This window comes from Protopterus annectens, chromosome 2.part0, assembly GCF_019279795.1.
Source record: "Protopterus annectens isolate FY-2018-M chromosome 2.part0, PAN1.0, whole genome shotgun sequence".
NCBI lineage: Eukaryota > Metazoa > Chordata > Ceratodontiformes > Protopteridae > Protopterus > Protopterus annectens.
Window position 1 is genome coordinate 306851291 of NC_056728.1, and position 22452 is coordinate 306873742.

Sequence of the window (22452 nt, forward strand, 5' to 3'; positions counted from 1 at the left end):
GCGTCTGGAGCATTTCTCTCTGGGACTCCACTGAAAATTAGCTTAGTTCCAAGTCGGACTTTCCCGGTAAACAAATGTTAAATAAATAAATATAAATAAATAAATAAAATATGTGAGGATGAGATTAAAAATTGACAAGATCAGATAAAGAAGTTATGTAGTCACCATAACGTTCCAAGTCGGACTTTCCCGGTAAACAAATGTTAAATAAGTAAATATAAATAAATAAATAAATAAAATATGTGAGGATGAGATTAAAAGTTGACAAGATCAGATAAATAAGTTATATAGTCACCATAACGTTCAATCTGTATTATCGATTTTTCATATCTCCATAAAAACCCTGTCTTCAACCCCCTTCCTTGAGATTCTTGATTGAATGGGAAGAGATTCTCAAGATTCGGTGTTGTTTCCTTGTACTCCAGAAATGGTCTCCTTTAAGATCCTTTTGAGTGTTAAACACTAAAATCCCTTTTTTCTTTGTATATAATTATAACAAACAAGATCTGAGGTAATGAGGAGAGATGCATTATGGGTAAGGGGAGGTATCCAAGAGCTTTTTGGTTGCCACAAGCTTGCTAACGGCCAAGTCGGATCTGATGGATCGGGTCCAGACCTGGGTCTACTTCATAACATTGAAATTTCATAACATTGAGACCAAAACATCTAATTCCCAAAACACTGAAAACCCAAAACATTGAAAACTCAGAAAATTGAAAGTTTGCTTCATAACATTGAAAACTACAATCCATATGTAAATAACATTCTCTCCACCTGTAACACCTAACTAACAAACACACTTTCTACTACGTTTCTATAAGGGAGCAAGCCCCCCTGCACCCCCCCCCCCATGTGGAGGGTTGTGCTCCCCCACACCTCCGTTCAATAACTTTTTTCCACTGTAGTGCGATCTTGGGGTTGGTATATTTAATTTACAGGGGGTGTGGGGGACAGCGCCCCCCCATATGGGGAGTGCAGGGGGGCTTGCCCTCCTGCAGAAACATAATAGTAAGTGTGTTTGTTAGTTAGGTGGAGGGGATCTTATTTACGTTTGCAGTGTAGTTTTCAATGTTATGAAGCGGACTTTGTGTTCTGAGTTTTCAGTGTTTTGGGTTTTCAGTGTTTTGAATTTTCAATGTTATGAAATTCAATGTTATGAAATTTCAATGTTATGAAGTAGACCCCCAGACCCATATGTGAGGAGAGATGAAAAATCGGCACTACAGATGGAACATTATGGTAAGGACATAACTTCTTTTATTTTACTTTACGGGACTGGCAAAGTGCTTCTTATTGTTTGGGTTTGAAAATTTTAAAGTGCTTTTTATTGTGTTTGTTTTTGAAAAAAGTGACTTTTTTGGGGGTTTTTTGCTAGCATTTGCTGCTTCCTCTCCACAGGAAAGAGGCACCGCTTTCAGCTTGACCTTGGAACACTGTACTGATCTCACAGTCTGTCCTTCCAGCCACAAAAATAAAAAGTTAAGTAAACCGCCTTTTCCATTACAGCAGGCTAGCAATTTACTTTAGTCACTGGTGGGTGACTCTGCTCTGGCTATTAGTTGTACTTCTGACAACTCATCTTTTACCCTGGATCCCTCTGATGTAGCAGATACAGCCTCTACGTACTACGGGTTATCCACGTCCTCTGCAATTGTTTGAGACCCCTCAGTTGGCAAGGGAGAGCCACACTTATGGTCCTGAGATAGGGAACAGGGAAGACGTCATTGTTAAATACCTGGGTAATCTGCTGATGTCGTTAATAACAATGTTGGTCCCAATTTTCTTGTCAAAATGAAAATGAAAACTAAGCATGTATCTTCTCCTCCTTAAATTTCCTTACACAGGAGTAGTTTACTGGGTCTGACTGAAGGTTTAATTCTGGCTATTGATTCTTCTTGTAAAGTAGTCTCTGGAAAAAGAAAGAGGGATACCTACTTTTCTTGAAAAGATTCAAGATTCTGAATCTAGACAAAAGGATGTGGGGACAGATACAGGATTTTCTCCTCTGATTTCTGTTTCAGACTCTGAGGATTCTTCAGTTTCTGACTCTCCCTGCGTGGTGTTCCCGTTTCTCTAAGACTATGTCTAGACTGTGCCAGTGTTTCCAGTGGGAGAAAATACTAAGACATTACAGAAGGAATTTCCAGAACCTGCACCCATTCCTCCAGTTCTGTCAGCTTTGGAGGTTGTGTATTACTGCCTGCAATTTTCCTGACAGTCACTAGCTGCCCCTAAAAAGGCAGATAGTATGTATAAAATTCATCATTCTTTTAGGTTTTTATACATGCTTCCCAAACCTGATCTAGCAGCTATAGCTTTAGATAATCCTTCAGCTGCTAAACACACATTTAATTCCAGTCCGACTGTCACTGATAAGGATAGGAAGATTGTTGATGAGTATGGGAAAAAGTATGCTTCTGCAGCTTTGATTTTTCAGAATTTTGAATTGTCTGGCTCATCTGTTAAGGTTTGTTCTGTGAAAGTATGAGGAATGTTTTATCTGAAGTTTTTTCTTGTTAGGAAAAATCTGTTTTAAGTAATTTCTTCTACTGTTCAAGTCACTATTCCTTATATACAGTGTGTGTATGACTATTGATACTTCTTCCAGGGCTATGGCCACTGGTAATATTTTGCAGAGGTGCGCTTGGCTGCATTCTTAGAACCTCCCAGATAATGTTAATACATGAGATTTTAAATTCTCCTTTTTATAAAGAGATTTAGTTTCTGGCCCTCTGCTGTGAAGGTGATGTGTAGTGGAAGAGATAAGCTGATGCAAGGAATCTCTTCAAGAATTTTCAGCCCTCCTTTTTCCAAGTTTAAGGGATTCTCTAACTCCTCATCCAATTTTAGTTTGGACAGGAGCAAAATAAACAGTCTCAACAAATTACAGGTAAACAGACATTTAAGTAGAAATGGCAAGGGGGTACCATGAAGAATTCTGTAAATTCCCAGAGCCAAGGACAGTACAATAAGTTAGAATGACTATTTAAGAGATTTATTTCCCCCTCCCACCTTGGCAGCCCCTTTGTTCTTCCAGAAAGTCTAAATTTCCATTTTTTCTCTTTAGCAACAGATAGTTTCAGACAAATGGGTTCTGAAGATCCGTGACAGTGGGGGGGAAATTCCTCCTTTCCAGGAGGTAATTCCTCAGCTTTCAGACCAGACTCTCTTTGTTTCCACCTGACCTTCATCACATGTTGTTCCAAAGAATGATGGGAACCCCCCCCCCCCCACCAGGTGGGAAAGGGGTTTTATTCAAGGATGTTTCTAGTGCCAAAATAAGAAAATGTAATGCGACAAGTTCAGTTTCTAGTGCCAAAGTAAGAAAATGTAACAAGGCCAGTTTAAGTTATTTTCTTTGATAAAACTGTTTGTGATAATGCCCAAATTCAAAGTGATGTCACATCACTATCTGTTACCTCTTCCTCCTCATTTGTTTCCTTTTGACATTAGATTAAAAAGACGCTTATCACATTCCTCTTCATCCAGATTTCAGGCATTTCTCAAGGTTTCTGTTTTCCCTGCCTTACCTTTGGACTGTCCACTGTGTTGAGTGTTCGCAAAGTGTCAATCTTTAATTATACCCCATTGTAGACTAAATATCGCAAGTGTGGATATCCTGTAGATGATTTGTTTATTTTTTTAGAGTATTTTTCAAAGTGTCAAGAATCTCATTCTTGATTGAAAGATCTCTTACACAAGCTGAGATTCCAAGAGAACACTGGAATCTTTCTCGACTCCTAATCACAGGATTTTGTTTTTGGGATGTCATCTAGTCACTACAGTTCAGAGCGCTTTTCTCCAACAAGAAAAACAAAAAATTTATGTCTAGATCTATCTTTTGGGTTTTCCACTCGGACTTCAGTCATTGCAGGGGGGAATACCTCAGGATGTTGGGTCTCATGGTTCCTAAGATTTCGTAGGATCCCCCTGACAAGACTCCATATGAGAAAAATGCAGTGGTATCTGAAGTCTCTCTAGTTCCAGCACCCCTTGTTTTTCACAGCCCAGTGCTAGTGTTTGTCAGAAGGAAAATCACTTCATGGAGTCAACTGATGTCCCTAAATCTAGGTCTCCCCTTCTCCATTCCTGTTCCAAAGCAGTCAGTTACCACTGACAACATTGGACTTTGCTTAGGGACCAGTTTCAGGAGGAATACAAGTGCAAGATGTGTGGGACACTGACAGATGGAAGCACATAAATATGAAAGCGATACTTACCTTGATCAAGGCGCTCAACACTCTGAATTATCTTTGATCCCAAGGACCTCTTCAAGTTTTACAAACAATATTATAGTCATGTGGTATGTCAATAAGCAAAGGGGAACTAGGTCTTATCCCCTTTGCAGACTAGCCATGTCAGCTTGGGATATAGCTTCACTGCACAGTCTCACTCTACAGACAATCCTACATTCTGTCAGAGCAAAATTGTGTAGCAGACTAGCTGAGCAGGACAAGGGCAGACCCTAACGACTGGAAACTAGATCAGGGGGTCTTCCAAGATTTAATCCATCTGTGGGAAGTTCCTCAAGTAAAACTATTTGCCTCTTCTCTGAACAATCTGGCAAGATTCTGCTCCAGAACTTCATGCAAGAAGGCCTGGAAGACAGATCCCTTATCTTTTCCTTAGACAGGAATGTTTCTGTATGCTTTTCCACTAATGTTCAAGGTACTTCTGAAGATTTAAAAAGAACTCCAACAAGATCATTGTGGTGACTCCTTTCTGGACAAGGCAACAGTGGTTCTTATTTCTTTTGAAAATAAAAAGGGGCAGTTTTCGCAAGCTTTCTGACAAACTGGGATGTTTGATGCACCTTGACACCATTCCACTTCAGTTAACTGCCTGGATGTTAGGGTTTTATTTCTCTTTAGGCTCCTGTTTACTGAAGATGTGCATCAGGTACTAATGGAGGCAAGAAAGCTAACTACTAGAAAATCCATATATTAGCAAATGTAGATTTTTTTCTAGTTGATGCCAACAATATAACCATCACTCATTCAGAGCTAGTTGTTCTCTTGTTTTGCAATGTTTGTGTGAGTTTGTATCTTATTATGTTTCTTACTTCTCTTCCAAGGTTCATCTATTGGTCATTTCAGCATGTCTACCCATGGATCCTTCTCTTTCAGTGGAGTCTGATGTCATAATTTTTTTGAAAGGGGTTTTTCAAAAGACACCTCCAAGAAAACTGGTGGCCCCTCCTTAAGCTCTTAATTTTGTGTTGGAGAAGGTAACACCTGCTCCATTTAAAAGAGCTAACCTGGCTGACTTGAGATTTTTAACGTGGAAAACAGTCTTACTAATTGCACTGACCTCTTCAAGAGGGATATCTAAGCTGCAAGCTCTTAATGATAATTCAACTCTACCTCATTTTCCACAGGGTCAGGGTATCTTTGAGAAATAATTTTATGCCTGAAGTGGTATCCAAGTTTATTTTAGGCCAAGCTGTCCGTCTCCCTGTTTTCTTTCCTGAATCTAAAAGTGGGAAGAAATGATACCCTATACCTTGGATGTCCACAGACAACTCTGGTACTGTCTGGACAGAACCAAGTCTTTCAGATGTTTGGATCAATTTTTCATTTCTTGTGAAGGTGAGAAGGGACAACTTAAGTCAAAGCAGACTATTTCTAAATGGTTGCCTGAGGCAGTTACCTGTGGGTCTTAGGATCTGACTTGGATCCAACACTGCCCAGTTCCAAAGTTTTTGACTCACTTGGCTCTGCCTGTCTTGCCCACAACTCTCCAATTCCTCCCCCTAATGCTGAGGTCTAGTCTGCCAGCCACCATTCCAGTTAGCATCTTGATCTTGGCTCCTCTCAGCATTTTCTGTATTGGTACCAAGCATAGTGCATTTTTGGTGATATTTTTGCTATCCCTTGTCATAGCATTCAGTTACTTTCGTCTGTGTTTTAAGTAGATAGGTATTTAGGTAGGTAGGCTTGTTGTCTCTGCTGCCTTTTTACCTCAATCATCCATTTGGACTTCCCACCTTTTTGACTAACTTATTTTTTCCGTATGCTAGTTAGTTAGCTTTATTGTCCGTCTGCCACGGTGGTGCAGCAGTTAGCATTGCTGCCTCACAGCAAGAGGTTCTCCGGTTCGATTCTTGGCTGGGATGCCTTCTGTGTGGAGTCTGCATGTCCTCCCTGTGGTCACATGGGTTTCCTTCGGGTGCTCCGGTTTCCTCCCACATCCCAAAGACATGCAGTAGGTGGATTGGACACTTTAAATTGGCCCTAGGTGTGAGTGTGTGCATGTGTGTGCCTTCTGTGGAAAGTTGGGTGCCGGGCTGGCAACTCGACACAGTAAAATTCCAGTGCCAATCATGAGTGGACAGATGATCCACTGTGTCGATCCCTGACTGGGAAAAGCCGAAAGAAGAAGAAGATTGCCCGTCTGTGTTATGATTGTGGTATTGTAGTGGTTTGTTTTGTGTGTCTGATTTTTTAGTAATGGATAACTGTTTTAAGAAGTGCATGGCCTGCCGGCACAAGTTGCCTTCACAAGATGCACATTTGAAGTATGTGTATTACTTGGGAGCATTGCACCTGGAATGTGGGTGCTCTATATGTGAGGGATTTAGGTCCACAGCCATTAATAAATGCAGGGCCAAGTTGGTTCTTAAAGGACGTTTTCCCTCTGGTTTTCCTCCTTCCTCTCCTTCTTGCTTTTTTTTCAGTAATGAAAGCCAGGTCTGAAAAGCACTGACTGCGGGATTCCAGACCTTCCAAATAGGATCAGAAGAGATCCTCTTCTTTGTCTGTCCCTGGTCCCCCCTCCTCGAGCTCACCAGACCCAAAGATGCTATGACTTTTGGGTCCCCTTGCTGCCCCATTGCTGATATTGGCTCTGACTCCTTGGACCAATCTCCATCTATGCTGATGAATCTCTGAGCCTTGTAATCCCCTTCCTGATCAAAGGGGCCCCTTCTGGTAGGTTAATTTCCCCATTTTTGCCTTCCATCCCTTCAGAATGGTTGCTGGAGTCTTCCCTTTCCCCACCCGAATCCAAGCATCTCCAACTCGGATCTGGCATCTGGGGTCATCTTTATCTAGATGACTATCCAAGCCCCCCATCAGTGGCATTATCCTTCTGGTTATCGAGGTCTGTGAGTGGTATTGAAATTTTGGATTGAAGCAACTGATGGGGTCCTTCTTACAGACACAGATGCAATTAGGCCTTATCAGTTTGGATCTTGATCTGGTACCAGAACCCTCAGCTCCATTCTTTTGACTTCCTCCCTTGGCCCCTTTAGATCCGAGGTCTTCATGGCTGGCTGCATTTTAACACTCTGGGCCACCCTCCCTCTTTACCCCTTGTTTCTTGGTGTGTTGTTTATGCCAGAAGTGTGGTCATCTATTTTTTGTTCTTCTTAACGTTGTCATTTCAGGGTTTAGCCTCCCCCTCTTGTTGGCAGAAAAGCTGTGAAGGACTTGTCGCCCAAACTTGTCCTTTAGTCAGCCCAGCTCTCTGCCAGACGGCCTGGGCATGTGGGAGGTGCCCTGAAGCTTTGGAAGCTGTCTGGCTGCTATATCCTTCGTAGGATGCAACCCCATGTAGCTTAGGCTACTGCAGCAATGATCATTTGAACATCTACTGTTATTGATAAGTTTACTTTACACAACTGTACTTTCTTCCTGCTTTCCTAAAGTGGTAGCTAGATTCTGTCTAGTTTGCATTAACTAATGCCAATTATGTATGAAAGCCAGTCAAGAAGGACAAAAGAGACAAATAAGATGCATGATTAAATTTATTGGAGTTCACCAGTGAGTTTGTAAGCACAAAGAAAAAAAAATAGAGTGCTTGCAACATCTGTTTTGTGGCAAGTTGATTCCTGAAAGGGCTTGCTATAAAAGTGGGATACTAATGACTGACAGCACCGTCTTCTCAATTTAAGACTGAATAGTTGTAAATCAGCAACTTTTCTATGATTTTTGGTCCAGAAGATGTCCACAAAAGCAACAACAACTATTCAGTCATCATACTGCACATGAATCTACATGTATAGATTATGACATTGCATGTGCGGGAGATGATGCTTAGATGACTCTACTAATGATGGTCACTGTTCTTGGTACAGCAAATCAAATGAAATAGTATGTTATTGTAAGTGCACATCTGGGTCAGAGTGCACTTCCACACTTTTATAAAATTTAAATATGTAAATGGAAGCATTCATGTTTACCACACCCATTCTAACACAGAAAGTCTATGCTCTAAATGCAACATTGTTTTGGGTAGCTACTTAAGTATAGGAGTAGAATTTGTTGTTTTTTATAGATTGGCTTTTTGACATAGTAAATGTTAAATTAAACCCAGAATACATTCGGATAGTAAATGTTCATGCATTTAAAAAACAAATGCAGTAAAACTCAGTAAAATTCTTAAAAGGCAAAATATTTTGATGCAATACATAGCAAACAATAAGTCAAGAATGCAGAAGTCGTAAATCCAAATACAGATTTTTAGTGCAGATTTATAGTTAACTTAAGTAGTATAACTAATCACAATACCACATTATACCAGTTGCACAGTGATCTCATCCCACTGTATCAATGTCATAGATATCTAGACTTTAAATAGGTTAAGCACAGTAGACAATAGCTGTTCTAATTTCCAGGCACACGCCTAGAAGAATGCAAAACAACCAGGATATGTTTACTGAAATTAACACTGAGCTCTACAATGTAGCACAGAGTTCAAGTTAGATAATATGATGAAATGGAATTAGCTAAGTTTGATCACACCGTAAGTGCAGAAGAATGCTATGTATATAGGCAGTGGATTCTAGTACTTCTGTGCATTTGTGTAAAAGTGATTAGAGTGAAACTTGGCAACATCTTTCTTTGCATTTACTTTGTTGGCATTGAGTGCTGTGCTGTCCAAATGAGCTTTAACATTTCTGTAAGTTCATTGATTACCATACAACCTGACTGTGAAAACTGTGAAGTAAAACATTGCAAACAGCCACGCAAAGTTTTTGGTTGTGCTTTAGTTTCCCCGAGTTCTCTGTATGGTCATTTGAGAAGTACATGTCTGATAGCAGAACTACATGGACAAACATTTTGTTGAATTGGGCAGTAATATCAGCGCTTTACTGTATAACTCTAGTAAGAGTCATATTTGATTTTAACACTTGAAAGAAACTTATCAAAACATGACACGAGTTATATAGAGGCTTCCATTTACTGTCAACCCTGTTCATAGAATCCTGAATGTGGTGAGTGAATCTGCTCAAAACTAGGGACGTGGATGTGTTTTGTAAGTATATGGTTATATATGCTGTAGAGAGTATTACGGACCTTATATAATTCTGCCAGTTATGCCATTTCTGTCTAGCTGACCATTAGAAAAAGATGTAATTGCTGGAGTGGTACACCTGTAAACATTATCCAGAGAAGAATGATTAATTGTTCAATGCATGATCTTTTTTTTTTTCTCTTTTAATTCCAGTATTCCAAAGCAAATGCACAGTTCCATAAACTGTTCCATGAAGTAGCAGCAGAGGAACTTCTAAAACAAAGTAAGTTTCAGTAACTGATGTCATGGAAACTATGCTTAAAAGTGATTTTGTTCTGCCCATTTGCTGGTACATTGGGCACTGCCAAAAACAGAGCTCCAAGATTTGTTTTAGCTGTTGACTAGGTGAAATTAGTGAACTGTCTAGAACTTCATGCTTTTTCTTGGGGAGGGTAATTGAGAGCTGTGACATCATATTGCTTGAATGTCTGTTGCGTGGATATTACAGGTTGTAATAATCAACCTTAGAGGGCATGAACACCCAAATACATCACTACACTTTGGATGCTATGGAAAGGTATTGCATACTTCTTAGGCAAATTTTCCACACATTCTTAGATAGTCAAACACCGTCGTTATCTAACCTGAACTGAGGGGGTAGACCACTAGACTACCTACCAAAGGAGGAAATTCCACCTTGCTGGCTAGATTGGTAAGCTGCTAGCTTGCCTTGAACTGTTAGCTTTGATTCAGCCAAACATTTAGAAAGTCCACAGACTGTTGAAGTTGCTGAATTGTGACATGGATATGTTGAATTCTGTTATGAGGGGAAATAAATATTGAAGTATGTGACTAAGGTTTAAAGACCAGTGTTTGTTGTATGTGTGTACAGGTAAAGCAATGTTATATTTATAAAGAAGAGTTGAGTGTGAATAAGTACTGGAAGCTGTGATTTCTTATCAGTCATTTCTTTTGTTTGTGAAGCTGTGATATGTATACACACAGTATTTATTCATTTAATTGTGTACTCTTGTTCTTAAAAAGGTACTTGAAATCAACATCAGCATCAACCACCCTTTTCCCATTTTGTGCGTGGATTTTGAGGTATCACATTAACACAAACCATCACCAGCTTAAAAAATGTATATTATTATTAAAAATACTGGTAATTTTCATGATGTCTCAAACATATGGTTGTGTGCAAGGGAGAAATTAAATACTGACAATTCCAGAATTGTGAGGCTTTGTTCACCTGTTGTGACACAGACTCCCATCACTGGCAGTTTTACATACATATGTAAAATATGGTGTAGGAGTTCCAAGTTCCCAGAATACCACTTAACACCTACCATTATAGTACTGGCTGCATCGCCAAAGTGAGTTTTCTACACCAAGTCTAAAACTGATTGCGGACTCTGATATTTTTTTTTATTCAAGACCTGGAATACCATTCCAGACTGGTACAACTCTCACAAAAACTGTTAATTCACTTTTCCATAATCATATTGCGGGCTTGGCTCTTCATGGTCATGGACAAATTCTTTTAAATTAACATATTCAAATAGAAGGGCCTGTCCCTTTCACTGTACTGTAGGTTATATGGTGGTTTCCCACTAAATATTCGTGTTAATCATTCAAAATACAACTGGGTCAGTCACAACTAATAACTATATAACCCCCTAAGCAGCACCCACCCACACTATAGTAAATGTTTTTGTTTTTTACAGGATGATAACTTCCGTTGCTTCTTCCACAGCCACCTGTACTGTACTTGAAGGGATGATTCAGTTTTACCATGTAGAAGTATGACCAGTTGTTGGTCAAAGACAGGCTCCAGGAAAGCAGCATGTGAGCAACCATTCAGTTTGCTGACAATGCTGCCTTACCTCTTCGCTTGTTGTCATTATGTGACATCTCAGAGGCACTGTGTTCTTGTAGAATACACACACATTGCACTATAGATTGCATCTCTCCCCTTAATCTAAGTACCATGAAAAAAAATCACACAAATGCAATAATCTGCTTTATACTTGTATTGTAGAGTAGGGATGTCATATAACATTAATTATTTTGAGATAGTCAGTCTGCTAAATCTAGGACTTTACAGTCAGTTTAATTTCTCCAAGTATTTTGAGTTTCTAATACTATGACGGGAATGGACCCCATTCCTAAGTTGTTCATGAAATTGATATTATTTCAGTCTTTGATGTTAGCCAGAAGTGTTCCTCGCAACACCCACATTGTGCCCAGAATTGACTCCTCCTGCAGTTCATATGGAGTTGCATGTATCTGTAACATATCCAAGTGCAATTGTAATTCTTTTTTATAAGACCTATTGTTCCTACTACTGTTGGAATTATCTGAGTATCCTTCTTCCACATTGCCATCATTTCTGCCTGTAAATCCTGGTGATTTATGACTTTGTATCTCTGTGTACATAAGACACTGTAGTCAGTGGGTGTAGCAATTTAAATGAGCAGTGGTACTTCAGTCTTCTTTTCATGGACTACTATATCTGGTTTTCTCGTATCTGTTTTTTTAATTGTTTTGTAATGGGTGATCCCATGTAATATAAACTTCATCATTTTCTATAATGCTTTGTAGCTCATGTTTCCAATGCTTCTCATTTACTTCAATATTATAATGTTTTCAGAATCCCCAGTGCAACAGTCTTGCCACATTATTATGCTTGTCAGTAGACAGCCCTTCTGCCATTAGTGTATCATGCCCAGCAACAAGATGTGTGACTGTTTCCAATTCTCTTTTACAAAACCTGCATTTGTCTCGAGTCCTCACACATGTTCAGTGGACGTTGTTAAACCAATGTGTATGTAGTCCAGTATCCTGGGCCACCCATATTAACCTTTTGTCTTTTGGTTTTAACTCGCCTCCCCTTAACCATTCTTGTATTCTGTCCTGATCAACATGAGTCTGTTCCAAGAGTTTGCTTTACTTGTAACTATATCTATGCATTTTCAACATTTCTAACCTTCTCATCTCATCCTTCTCCTTATATTCTTTCTTTTGGCACATTCAGTTATTGCCTGATGTTTATCTACTTCTGGTTTGATTTTCCATTCCTGCTTGACATCGATATGCTTTTGCTAAACTAAGCAGGGAAGTCATTGCAGATCTATACATGCAATCGATTTCAATGAGGCCATACCTCCTTCAGAACGGGGAATATATAACCTTGGTATACACTGATTTTTATAAATCATTTGATAATCATGAAGCATTTCTCTTGTTTTCCTGTCGAACTGATCCAGTACCTTTTGAGACCAGTTAATCACCACAAACTGTAAGTTAGGACAGGAAGAGCAAATTGGTTTATAGCCTGGACTTTTTTTCCTAGATATCGGAGCCGTTTTCAATATTAATTTTAGTCTTCTAAAATATTCCTTACCAAGTTTTATTCACATTTGTTCATGTTTTATTTTTGATCTTTCATCATTAATTCCCAAATATTTATACATTCCCTCTGCTCAAATTCTTTTGTACCATATTCCTGTTCCAAACTGATATTTTCCTGGTGCTGCAGCTTTTCTGCTTTAAAGGTTGCTTTTGCACATTTATCAAAACCAAATGGCATTCTTGTATCATCTGAGAAAGTTTTACCACTTGTAACTTGCTTTCAGTTCCTCATCTGACAAACTATGTAGTTTTAAATCATCCACAAAAAGAAGATAAATCTTTACACTTTGTTGTTTTCTGGGAGCCAAATTGTAGCCATGACCTAATCCGTTAAGTAAACCGCTTAATGGGCTAAGAAGATTATTGGTGACAGAGTCTCCCTGGAATACCACCCTTTGAATTTTTATCCTTGGGATAATTTGTCCTTTGGCTTAGCTACAAAGTGGTTTGACACAGTTCCATGGTCACTGTAATATAATTGATCAGCGTAGGGTGTGTCTTATACATTTCTAAGCACTCAATCCATGAATGTGGGATACTGTCAAATGCTTTTTTGTAGTCTATCCATGCCATACTTAGATTCTTCCCCTTTTTACAGTTCTTCATTATGACTTGACTTAAAAGCAAATTGTCCTTTGTTCCATTTGACTTTGTTACCATTTTGTTCTATTGCCATGACTGAGTTTTCTTCTAAATGATTATAACCCTGTATGCATCAATTCCAGTGTATAGTTTACATGTCATCGGAAGGCAAGTTATTGGCCTATAGTTTTTAGGATGACTTGCAGGTTCGCCCTTAAGTAGGAGTATTGTTTTTTCTGTTGTTAGTCAGGCTGGTGTATGTTCGGACTGTGCATATAAATAGTTGTTACTCACAGCTAAATCTTCATGTAAAGATGCTAATAGTTTTAACCAGAAGTTAGGTACTGCATCTGGGCTTGAGGTTTTCCAACTAGGAGCTTTTCTTAACTTTGTTTCAATCTGTCTGGCCATTACTTCATCCCATTGTATATCCTGTACATTTGAACTTTTTATTCTTTCTTTTACTTCTTCTAGCCATTTAGCATCTTTATTATGTTCCACATGGTCTTCATAGATATTTCTCCAAAATGTGTCTATTTCTTCTTTTTTGATGGTGTTTCAATTCCTTTTGCCTTGTTTCCCAATTCTCTGTAACACTTTTTGGGTCATCAATAAATTGCTTGTTTTGTACTTTTACTTTATTTTTATCTGTGTATCTTCTAAGTTTTTCTGCCTGTGCTGATATTTTAGTTTACTATTTGCGATAGTGCATGATAACTCTTGATCTGTTCTGATACTGTGCATTGCTTTTATTACTATCTTTGAGTATTTTTCTTGATCTGTTCCCTCTTCTGTGCTCTTCTAACAGTGACCCTTCATGTCTTAACTGCTTCGTAGTTTTCTCTATTCAATACTTCCATGATGGCATTCAATTCCTCTCCCTCTTTTGCCTTACTGCCATGTGTTTTTGTGGTAAGACTTTTTCTGTTATTAATTTAGCTGCACAGTAATATATCCTATTTACTTCTGATATATTGCATGAATCTCTGTGGTCAATCCTAATAATTGTATTCATTTGTTTTATCAAACTTCTAACTTTTGGAGCTTTATTTACTTTCTGTTGTATTTCTTTCATTGCCATCTCTATTAAATCAAGCAACTCTTCTCTTAAATCACTTTCTTCTACACTGAGGGCATATATTTTGTTCCCAGTTTCCTGTGAGCATTCTATAGATAATTTCATAGCATCTTCCTGTACACATTCTCTTTGGTTTCATCCTGTGTCATCCATTCCTCTTTCATATAAGAACTCACCAGCCTCTCACCCCACAACGGCTGCGTCAGAGTTCTCACAGTTTCCTGTTTTTCCCCTTGCTGTGCAACTCCAACTGAAAGTTTGCATTGGTTTCCTATGGAAGGCCCTCTAAAGTATCTTCATCTGGCAAATGATCAGATGTTTCCTGCTTCACTGGTTTTACCTTAATTTTTCTGAGTTAGATTTTGTACATTAAAGCCTTCACTTAGCAAGTAAACCATAACCTCGCTTTCTATTTTTTTAACTTCTCCATTACTAAGCATCTTTTCTACTCTTCCTGTTTGGTTTCTTATTTTTTGTATTGTAAAATTTTCCATGTCCTGATGCCTTTACCTATATTTCTCTTCAAATATCGTTGGTGTTGCTCTTTTTGTATTGATTAGTTTTGCCTTGTCCTTTGCATAAATATTACATCATTTTAAATCTTTTTCTTTCCCATGTCCATATTTCTTCAGATGTCTCCTGATCCTCTTTTTGTTTCCCCTTACTTTGGGGACTCGTTGTTCCATCATGGTGTAATGTAACCTGTGTTAAACTTTCTACACTAAATCCTTCACTTTGCAAGTATTCCATAACTTCATCTTCTATTTTTATTTTTTAACTTTTGCGTTACTAATCTTCTGTTCTATGTTCCCTCTTTGTGATCTTATTTTTTTTTATTGTGAAATGTTCCTTATCTGGATGCCTTTGCCTGTATTTCTCTTTGAATATCTTTGAGGCTGTCTTTTTTTTTGTTAATTAGTTTGGCTTTCTCCTTTGCATAAATATTGCACCTTATCAAGTCTCTCTTTCCCATGTCCATATTTCCTTTTTATACCTTTCAAAAGTTTCTAGATTTTGTTCTTTATATTTTCACGCTTCCTCAGTTGCTTCTTTTTCCAAACAGATCAAGGTTTCTTGGTGTAGATAATGTTTTTCATATATCTGTTGTATTAATGAACACAATTTTTATTTGAAGCTTCTGAAAGTTTTTATTGTGGAAGTATTTGTCTTTCCCCTTATTTCTGTCAATCTTTTTGTATATCTTCTGTTTGGAAATTCTGGGCTTCTTGCAGAATAGTAACAAATACATAATTTCTTTCTTATCCTCAGTAGTCTGCTCTGTGGCTCTTTTTTTGGCCTACAAGTTTTTGTGGACTGTGCTTCCTTCTACAACAGGGGGCCATCCTCTCCCTGGGCCTGGTCTAGCCCCATTGTAGGGATATTTCTGTGCCTTAAGGATTCTACACTGTCACTTTTTCCAGTTCTAGAACCAGTGGTCTTCCAGGATTGGGCACTTTTTTATCCTGGGATGTGTGCTCCCAGCTACCTTTTTTTATTTTTTAACCTACTTCTGTCCATGATATATGCTGTATATAAAAAAAAAAGGGTCAACCTCGTGAAGATACTCACCAAGATTTGAGGATGCATTGGCTTTCAACAATACTACTTTCTTGCTTGCTGATTTTGTCATCTCTCCATTCGGACCCCTCCATTTGGTCACTGTTAAATGATGATAATTATATAATAGATGGATTTGTAAGTGCTAGGACAGATTTTGAAATGGTCTTCCAGAATTATGCCAAAATGTAAAGCAAGCCCTATAAATGTCTCAGTCATTAACCTATTACAACTCCTTTCTGTATTGCAGCCATGGTAACCTGGTTTACCTCCCAGACTCTTCTGTTCTAGCTCTACAATTTCATCTACCTTAGTCATATGTTGACAACCTGATTCTGTCCTTGATTTCTGTCTCTTTCTGATTGTTTTTGTAGCAGCTTTTAACAAAAAGATCTAGAATTCTTTTTGATATTTCAGTTCTCTTAGCTCCAGAGTTTCAATCACAGGAAATACTAAAAATAATACGAATGGAAAGATTAACACAGATAACAGGAAAACAGTACTTAACTAGTATCACAATTTTCCTGACTGATCTAAAGAATTACTGTTCCCTAGTTCACTTACTAAAGCAAGGCAAGATGGTGTAGGTGAGTGGTCCTTCTTTGTCAGGTTTCATAAAAAGACTGCCCTGAGACTTCTCTCTCAACTGGTATTAAATATCATTTCAGTGCTGGGTTACAAAATGGCATCACATACGTCTGGTCACCTGACTTCCGATTCCCACACTACCCCCTTTACTAGAAACTGAACTTGAATCTAGCACATATGTGTCATAGTATGCACACACAGAGCATTGCTAAGATTTATCACAGCATCCGGAAGCTATAAAACCATTTCAAACCTTCCACCCCTCCAGGGTAACAATTAGTTAATGCCTAATGACGCTACAGTAGGATTCCTAGTCCTGGTTTTCACAAACATTTTGTCTCTGGCTGCAATCAGAGCTGTAAGATACAATTTCAGCTGGACTGAGGTTAACCTCTTCTCTTCCAGTATTCTCTGTTACAGTATATTCATTTCAACAGTTACAATACACTCTGGCATACAGGTGTATTTCTTTTCTGTCCAGCAGAATCCACTGTTGATACATTTTTTAATACCAGCAGCTTTACAAATACATTTTCAACACAAGCACCTGTACAAATAAGTTTAATGCACAAATGACATATAATGCTTTACAAAACTCCAGCTAGCTATGCTGGCATATGTTGCACATTCACTGCCCTACTTCTCCTGGCATAATTTGCAGTACCTCACATCATAACAATGATCACTTGCTTTAGCTTTCTGACAAACCTTGTAACATTTTAACAAAGACTTTTCCATGTCAACTGTCTTGTCATTGTAGAATTTCCTTTTGCTTGCATAAATGCAAAATGTCTGAACAGCAGATACCAGTCTTCTAACTTTTTCCTTCTTTCTGCATTACATATGCATTCACTGTAGGCTTGTCTATATTTATTTATAACCTTTTTACATCTGAGTGTCCATCTTCACTAATATTTGTGAGAATTCCCTCAAGCACTTAATTTTTTTGTAGCATTTTCAAAAAGTATCTGTTATGTCTTCTGTTGTCTAGACTGCCTACTCTGGTATGTTTGTGGAGCATTGCAGGTCCTGAAATGCCAAGTGATCAGGCAATCATTTTCCGTAGACCTCCAGGCTTTGCTCTATCTTGGGCAATATTGCATCAGGAAACTGCCTTATTTTTTATGCAAGTGCATTCAGAGTTGCAGTATTTGTAGTGCAGCAGATAAAACTAGAAGACCCAAAAGATAAATACAAAAAAGGAAACAAGAATCTTGTGCAAATAATAATGCAACTTTATTGACTGTTTACTTAAAGTAGGATAACCAGACTCAACTCTCCATGTGTTCTACAACTTTATTCTACTCTAGGTTTTCAGACGTCATCCTATTGAACTTGATGCAACTGCTGCTGTTGGCTTCATTTTAATCCCTTCACCATCCAGTAATGCCTCGTGTTGGCATTCATCCATTTGTATTTTAGAAACCAGGAGTGGCTTGGTAGGCATCCTTTACTGAGTCTTTTGATGTTCTTCAGTGACAGTATTTCCCAGGGCATCAGCAACATCTCTTGTGTCTTCTCCTTGGAGTCATTGGATCTCTGCTAGTGTATGTTCACAAACAAAAAAATGTTTTGTTCTCTTGGGATTAACATTTTAAAGGATATTGGATAGGTCAATTTAAATTAATCCCTTTTAACATGTTGACCAGCATGCAGGAGCAAGCTGATTTTTTTTTTCTCCAGGTGAGTCCTGACAAATCTTTGTACTGAAATACATGAGATTGCACTTCATACTGATGCCCTGAAAATTTATAAGGTTGGTCTTGCCTTCTGTGCTGCAGTTCAGTTTAGGAGAAAGAATCTTTGTGCTGCTTTGAATAAAACTTATTCTTAAGCCCACAACTGCCCATCAGCTGCCACCACCACCTCTTATTCACTGAATCTACCAGACCTGTCTTAACCACCCTAAATACTACTCGACCTACATCCAGGGCCAGTGAGGAGCTCAAAGATGGTAGTGCATTGTCATACTTACTGCCAGGGAGAATGACCTACTGCAGCAGCCTTACAAGCTCCACTGTGATGGCCTTCAGGAAATGCATTCCTGCTTCCACATTTCAGCAACCTAATAAACAAGTGACACAACACCTGCAGCATGGAGTTCACAAAGCTGTCCATGTTGCTGTTGTTGTCAACTAGGCTATCCCCCCAAAAATAAATGAACCGATGTCAGCTGGTCAGTACCTCCAACCTCACATGCAGACCTTCTAGTGGCTGTTCCGCTACTTGCACATGGGTCATCTGGGATACAGTCTGGGCTTTATTACCCTCCTTCACATGGCTAAGGTTTGAATAATATTTCTTGAACAGGCATTTCAGTCCATTTCTGAATGTTTTTCTTACGTGACATGCTCTCTCAGTCCAGGTTTCTATGGATTTCATCAAAGTGCAAGCTGTCTCCTAGAACCTGTCTCCCATCTTGACCAGCTTCACTTGAAGTTCTCCTTCCTTAGCTCCCTGTATCCACCATCTTCCCTTTCAAATAAGAAACTTCATTTTGTACAGGTGAATGCCCGAGTAATATTTCATGTATCTCCTCCAGTTTGTTGTTGGTTTTCACACAGTCTTCTAGTGTACCACTTTTCACCCAGTGCTGCCACTTCATTGTAAAGTTGGCTTCCTTGGCACACACTGCTACTTGCAGGGCCACCGCACAGTTTTCATCGGTTGCTTCAGACTTCTGCAGTTTTCCTTGCTGCTTTAGATTTTTCCCCCATTAGTTCCTCTGGGATGGTGTTCAAGCTCCTTCAATAAACTAATTTGATGTTTACATGGAAAAATTGACAGTTGTATCTTACTAGTGGCACAGTGAGGAGGAGACAAAAATAGTCTGTATTATTTAGTAAGCAACTGACCAGAAGTCCCCCAACTGTGTGTTCACTATTGTTCATTTTTGTGTTTTTTTTTACCTAATTAGCCCATTAGTTCTGAGGTGTGAGAGTCAAATGATCCAATTGTTCCTGCCTCTAGGGTGCCTTATTAAATCCATTTATCCCAATCATGGTGAGAGTTGGGTAGTAGGGAGCACAGTAGCTTACCTTATCCAATATGACAGCCTGCCTTCCCAGTTTGACCACCCCATTCCATGTATGTGACTCACTGGAGTGCTCTCATGCTGCCAGTTACAGGGAGCTTACCTATACACACACTCTGTGCTCTCTTGCATACATACAGGTAAGGTGTGCTCACTGAATTGTGCTCCATGGGTGCATAACCTAGTGGTCCTGCTAGATGTTACCCAGGTAGAGATCCAGAGCTGTCTCCCCCTCCCAGGATACGCAAGCCAGCAGCGACTGCCTATTCCCATCCTCCTGTGCCCATTCCTAAAGGAGTCCTAGCTGCTAGTCTGACTCTCATTCACTTGTATCTTAGAGCTTTATCCCTCTATTCCACAGAGTTGAATCTCTTTAATATTGTCCATATGATATGTGACATATTTAAGTTTTTTACCATAAGTTCTGTTTGAGGACTCATATCAGGGCATGCATCATGTCACCTACCTTTTCTTTACACCTGGCAAGCAATAGTGTCTAAGTGGACTTCTAGGATTCATTCCAGCATTTTGTTACATTTTTTTGTTTAGTACAGTCAATCTCTTTTGGATTTAAAAACAAAGAAACAAAACGCCAAAGGCACCAAGAAATTCTTGAAATAGTCCAAGGCACTCAGGGAACTAACTCTTTTGAATTTAAACTTCAAGTCCTTTTAATTTATTAATTTTGTTGCAGTAAATGTACAGACTTGTATTAGTAACGATACTTACTTGTCACTACATTAGATTTAATCATTTGTAGCTGCAAGTTATTTCTGTACAATACATAAAGTTATGAATTGCCTGCTGACATTGATAAGTAGGAAATGCATGACAATGGATCCTGATGCAGTAAATGTTTGTTCCTTGAGGATAGTCAACATATAATGCATAAGTTCTTTAACTTTCTTGCCGGGTTTGCAACAGTAATCATTGTAGTGAAAGTAATGACCTCTGCAACCATAAGATGTTCATCATGTTTCATTGCTGCAGTCATTACACTTGGGTTATCCTGCCGTTAGGTGGGCCCGCAGTCAGCCTGAGTTCCAAAGTCTTGGTCCGGCGTCGGTTGCTGTCGCCTCTTCCCTGACGTCAGTGCGCCAGGGGTATATAAGTAGCAGCCAACGCCATTTTCTTCAGTCTTTCTTGCCGCACGGTGCCCGAAGCAAAAGCAGTTCGCAAGTGCCGGTCGGCCGACTCCTGTGATTTCAAATTCGATTTCAGAACCGAAGTCTTCAATTTTTTCTTGCCTCAGACCAATGTCAGAAAAAGTTAATAATTGTATTTCTTGTGGGAAGCAAATACCTCATAAGGATTATCATTCTTACTGTATTCCATGCCTAGGCCCAGATCACAACATCACTAGTTGTCGGTTATGTGCTAGATTTAACAAACGCACTATTAAACGTCGGTTTGATTTTGCTCACAATTACTTTGGGCGAAGGTTTAATTACACAATGCCGTCAGAACAACTGACGACCGGAATGCATAAAAAATGCAAAGATAAAGATAAAGAAAATCATCCGAGGCCCAAAACTGACGAAGCCTCTTCTAGACCAGTCGCCGGTTCGCCGGTTTTCAGTGAGGCATTTTTGCAACCCCTGACACCTGCTACCTCAGAACCACAGTCCGCGTCCGACTCCCACGTGGAGGTGCCTAGGCCTCTGGAGCCTCAAGGTGTTGGGCCGACGGAGATTAACCTTTCAGATGGATCCGGAGCCGCTGAGAAGGCACCGGCTTCTGAGGGTGTTTTCAGGCCTACTCAACTTACCATTACAACTACAGCCAAAACTAAGCCTACACTAAAGACAAAGAAGCAAGTACAGCACTCATCTGGACAGGCCTCCATGCCTAAAAAAACAGATGCTCAAGATGGCTGAAGACTTAATAACTCTGATCAGGCGTTCCCATCCCCCTCCTGATAAAAGGCCTAGGCAGGATACAGACTATGATTCCTCTGACCAGGTTTCAATATATTCTGATTCCTCTTCAGACCAGGGATAGTCTTTACCCCCCTATGAGGATTCTGATGCTGAAGAATCCATTCCTTCAGCCTCCTGCTGAGGATTACTCTTTTGGGGAAACTTTACATACCATGAGGGAGCATTTCCATTGGGGAGGGCCAGGATTACTCAGAATCCAAGAAAAGGCTCAGAGACTTTCTTTTGCTACCTCAGCACAGGCCCCTTGCTATTCTGCCAATGTTGGACATTGTGGATGATGTGTTCTCTGAATCTAGTTTAAACCCTGATTCTTTACCCCCAGCTCCAGTCAAGCCAGACAGATACTACAGAGGCCCTGACTCTCACAAACTTCTTTATAAAAACCCTGTTGTTGACCCAGAAACTATTTCCCAGGGTCCCAAAGGGGTTAAGGCTTCCACGGCTAAGAACCCAGTTCCCTCAGATAGGGACTCTAGAGCATTAGACAGATGGGGAAAGAAAGTTTACATCTCTGCAACTTTAGCAGTGAGAGCTCTGAATTGCCATTTTCACATGCTTAAGTATCAACAATACTTACTGTCTCAATTAAAACAGAAAATAAGTATAAATGCAGAACAACCTGACTATAAGGAAATGCAGGATTTATTGCATGCATCTGAACAAGTGGGAAAGCATACCTTGCAATGTGGTTTTGATTCATTAGAAGCTTCTTGTAGAGCAGCAGATGTCCTTCAAGGATGCATCTGCAGTCCTAACAAATGGGTTGTCCTGCCTCAGGCAGCCCTTCGGTCGGCCGGATTCCAAAGTCTGGGTCTGGCCTCGGCTGATGTTGCACTTCACCCGACGTCACTGCTGCTGTCGATTGGGTATAAAGGCATCAGCCAACGCCATTTTCCTCAGTCTTTCTTGCCGCGCGGTGCCCGAAGCAGAAGCTGTTCGCAAGTGCCGGTCGGTCAGATCCAGAGATTTCAACTACCGAAGACTTCTAAAAAGCTAAGTACCCCGTTGGGGACTCTTTCTTG

At 39.5% G+C, this 22452-nt stretch overlaps 1 protein-coding gene across 1 annotated transcript in view; it reads left to right on the forward strand.

Annotated features, from left to right (window-relative positions):
• Positions 1 to 22452, forward strand: part of GRAMD2B (GRAM domain containing 2B) — a 1158381-nt gene that overhangs the window by 411740 nt on the left and 724189 nt on the right. Inside the window, exon 4 of the mRNA XM_044060315.1 lies at positions 9451 to 9520. Coding sequence (XP_043916250.1) covers positions 9451 to 9520 — 70 coding nt within the window. The remainder of the gene's footprint in view (positions 1 to 9450; positions 9521 to 22452) is intronic.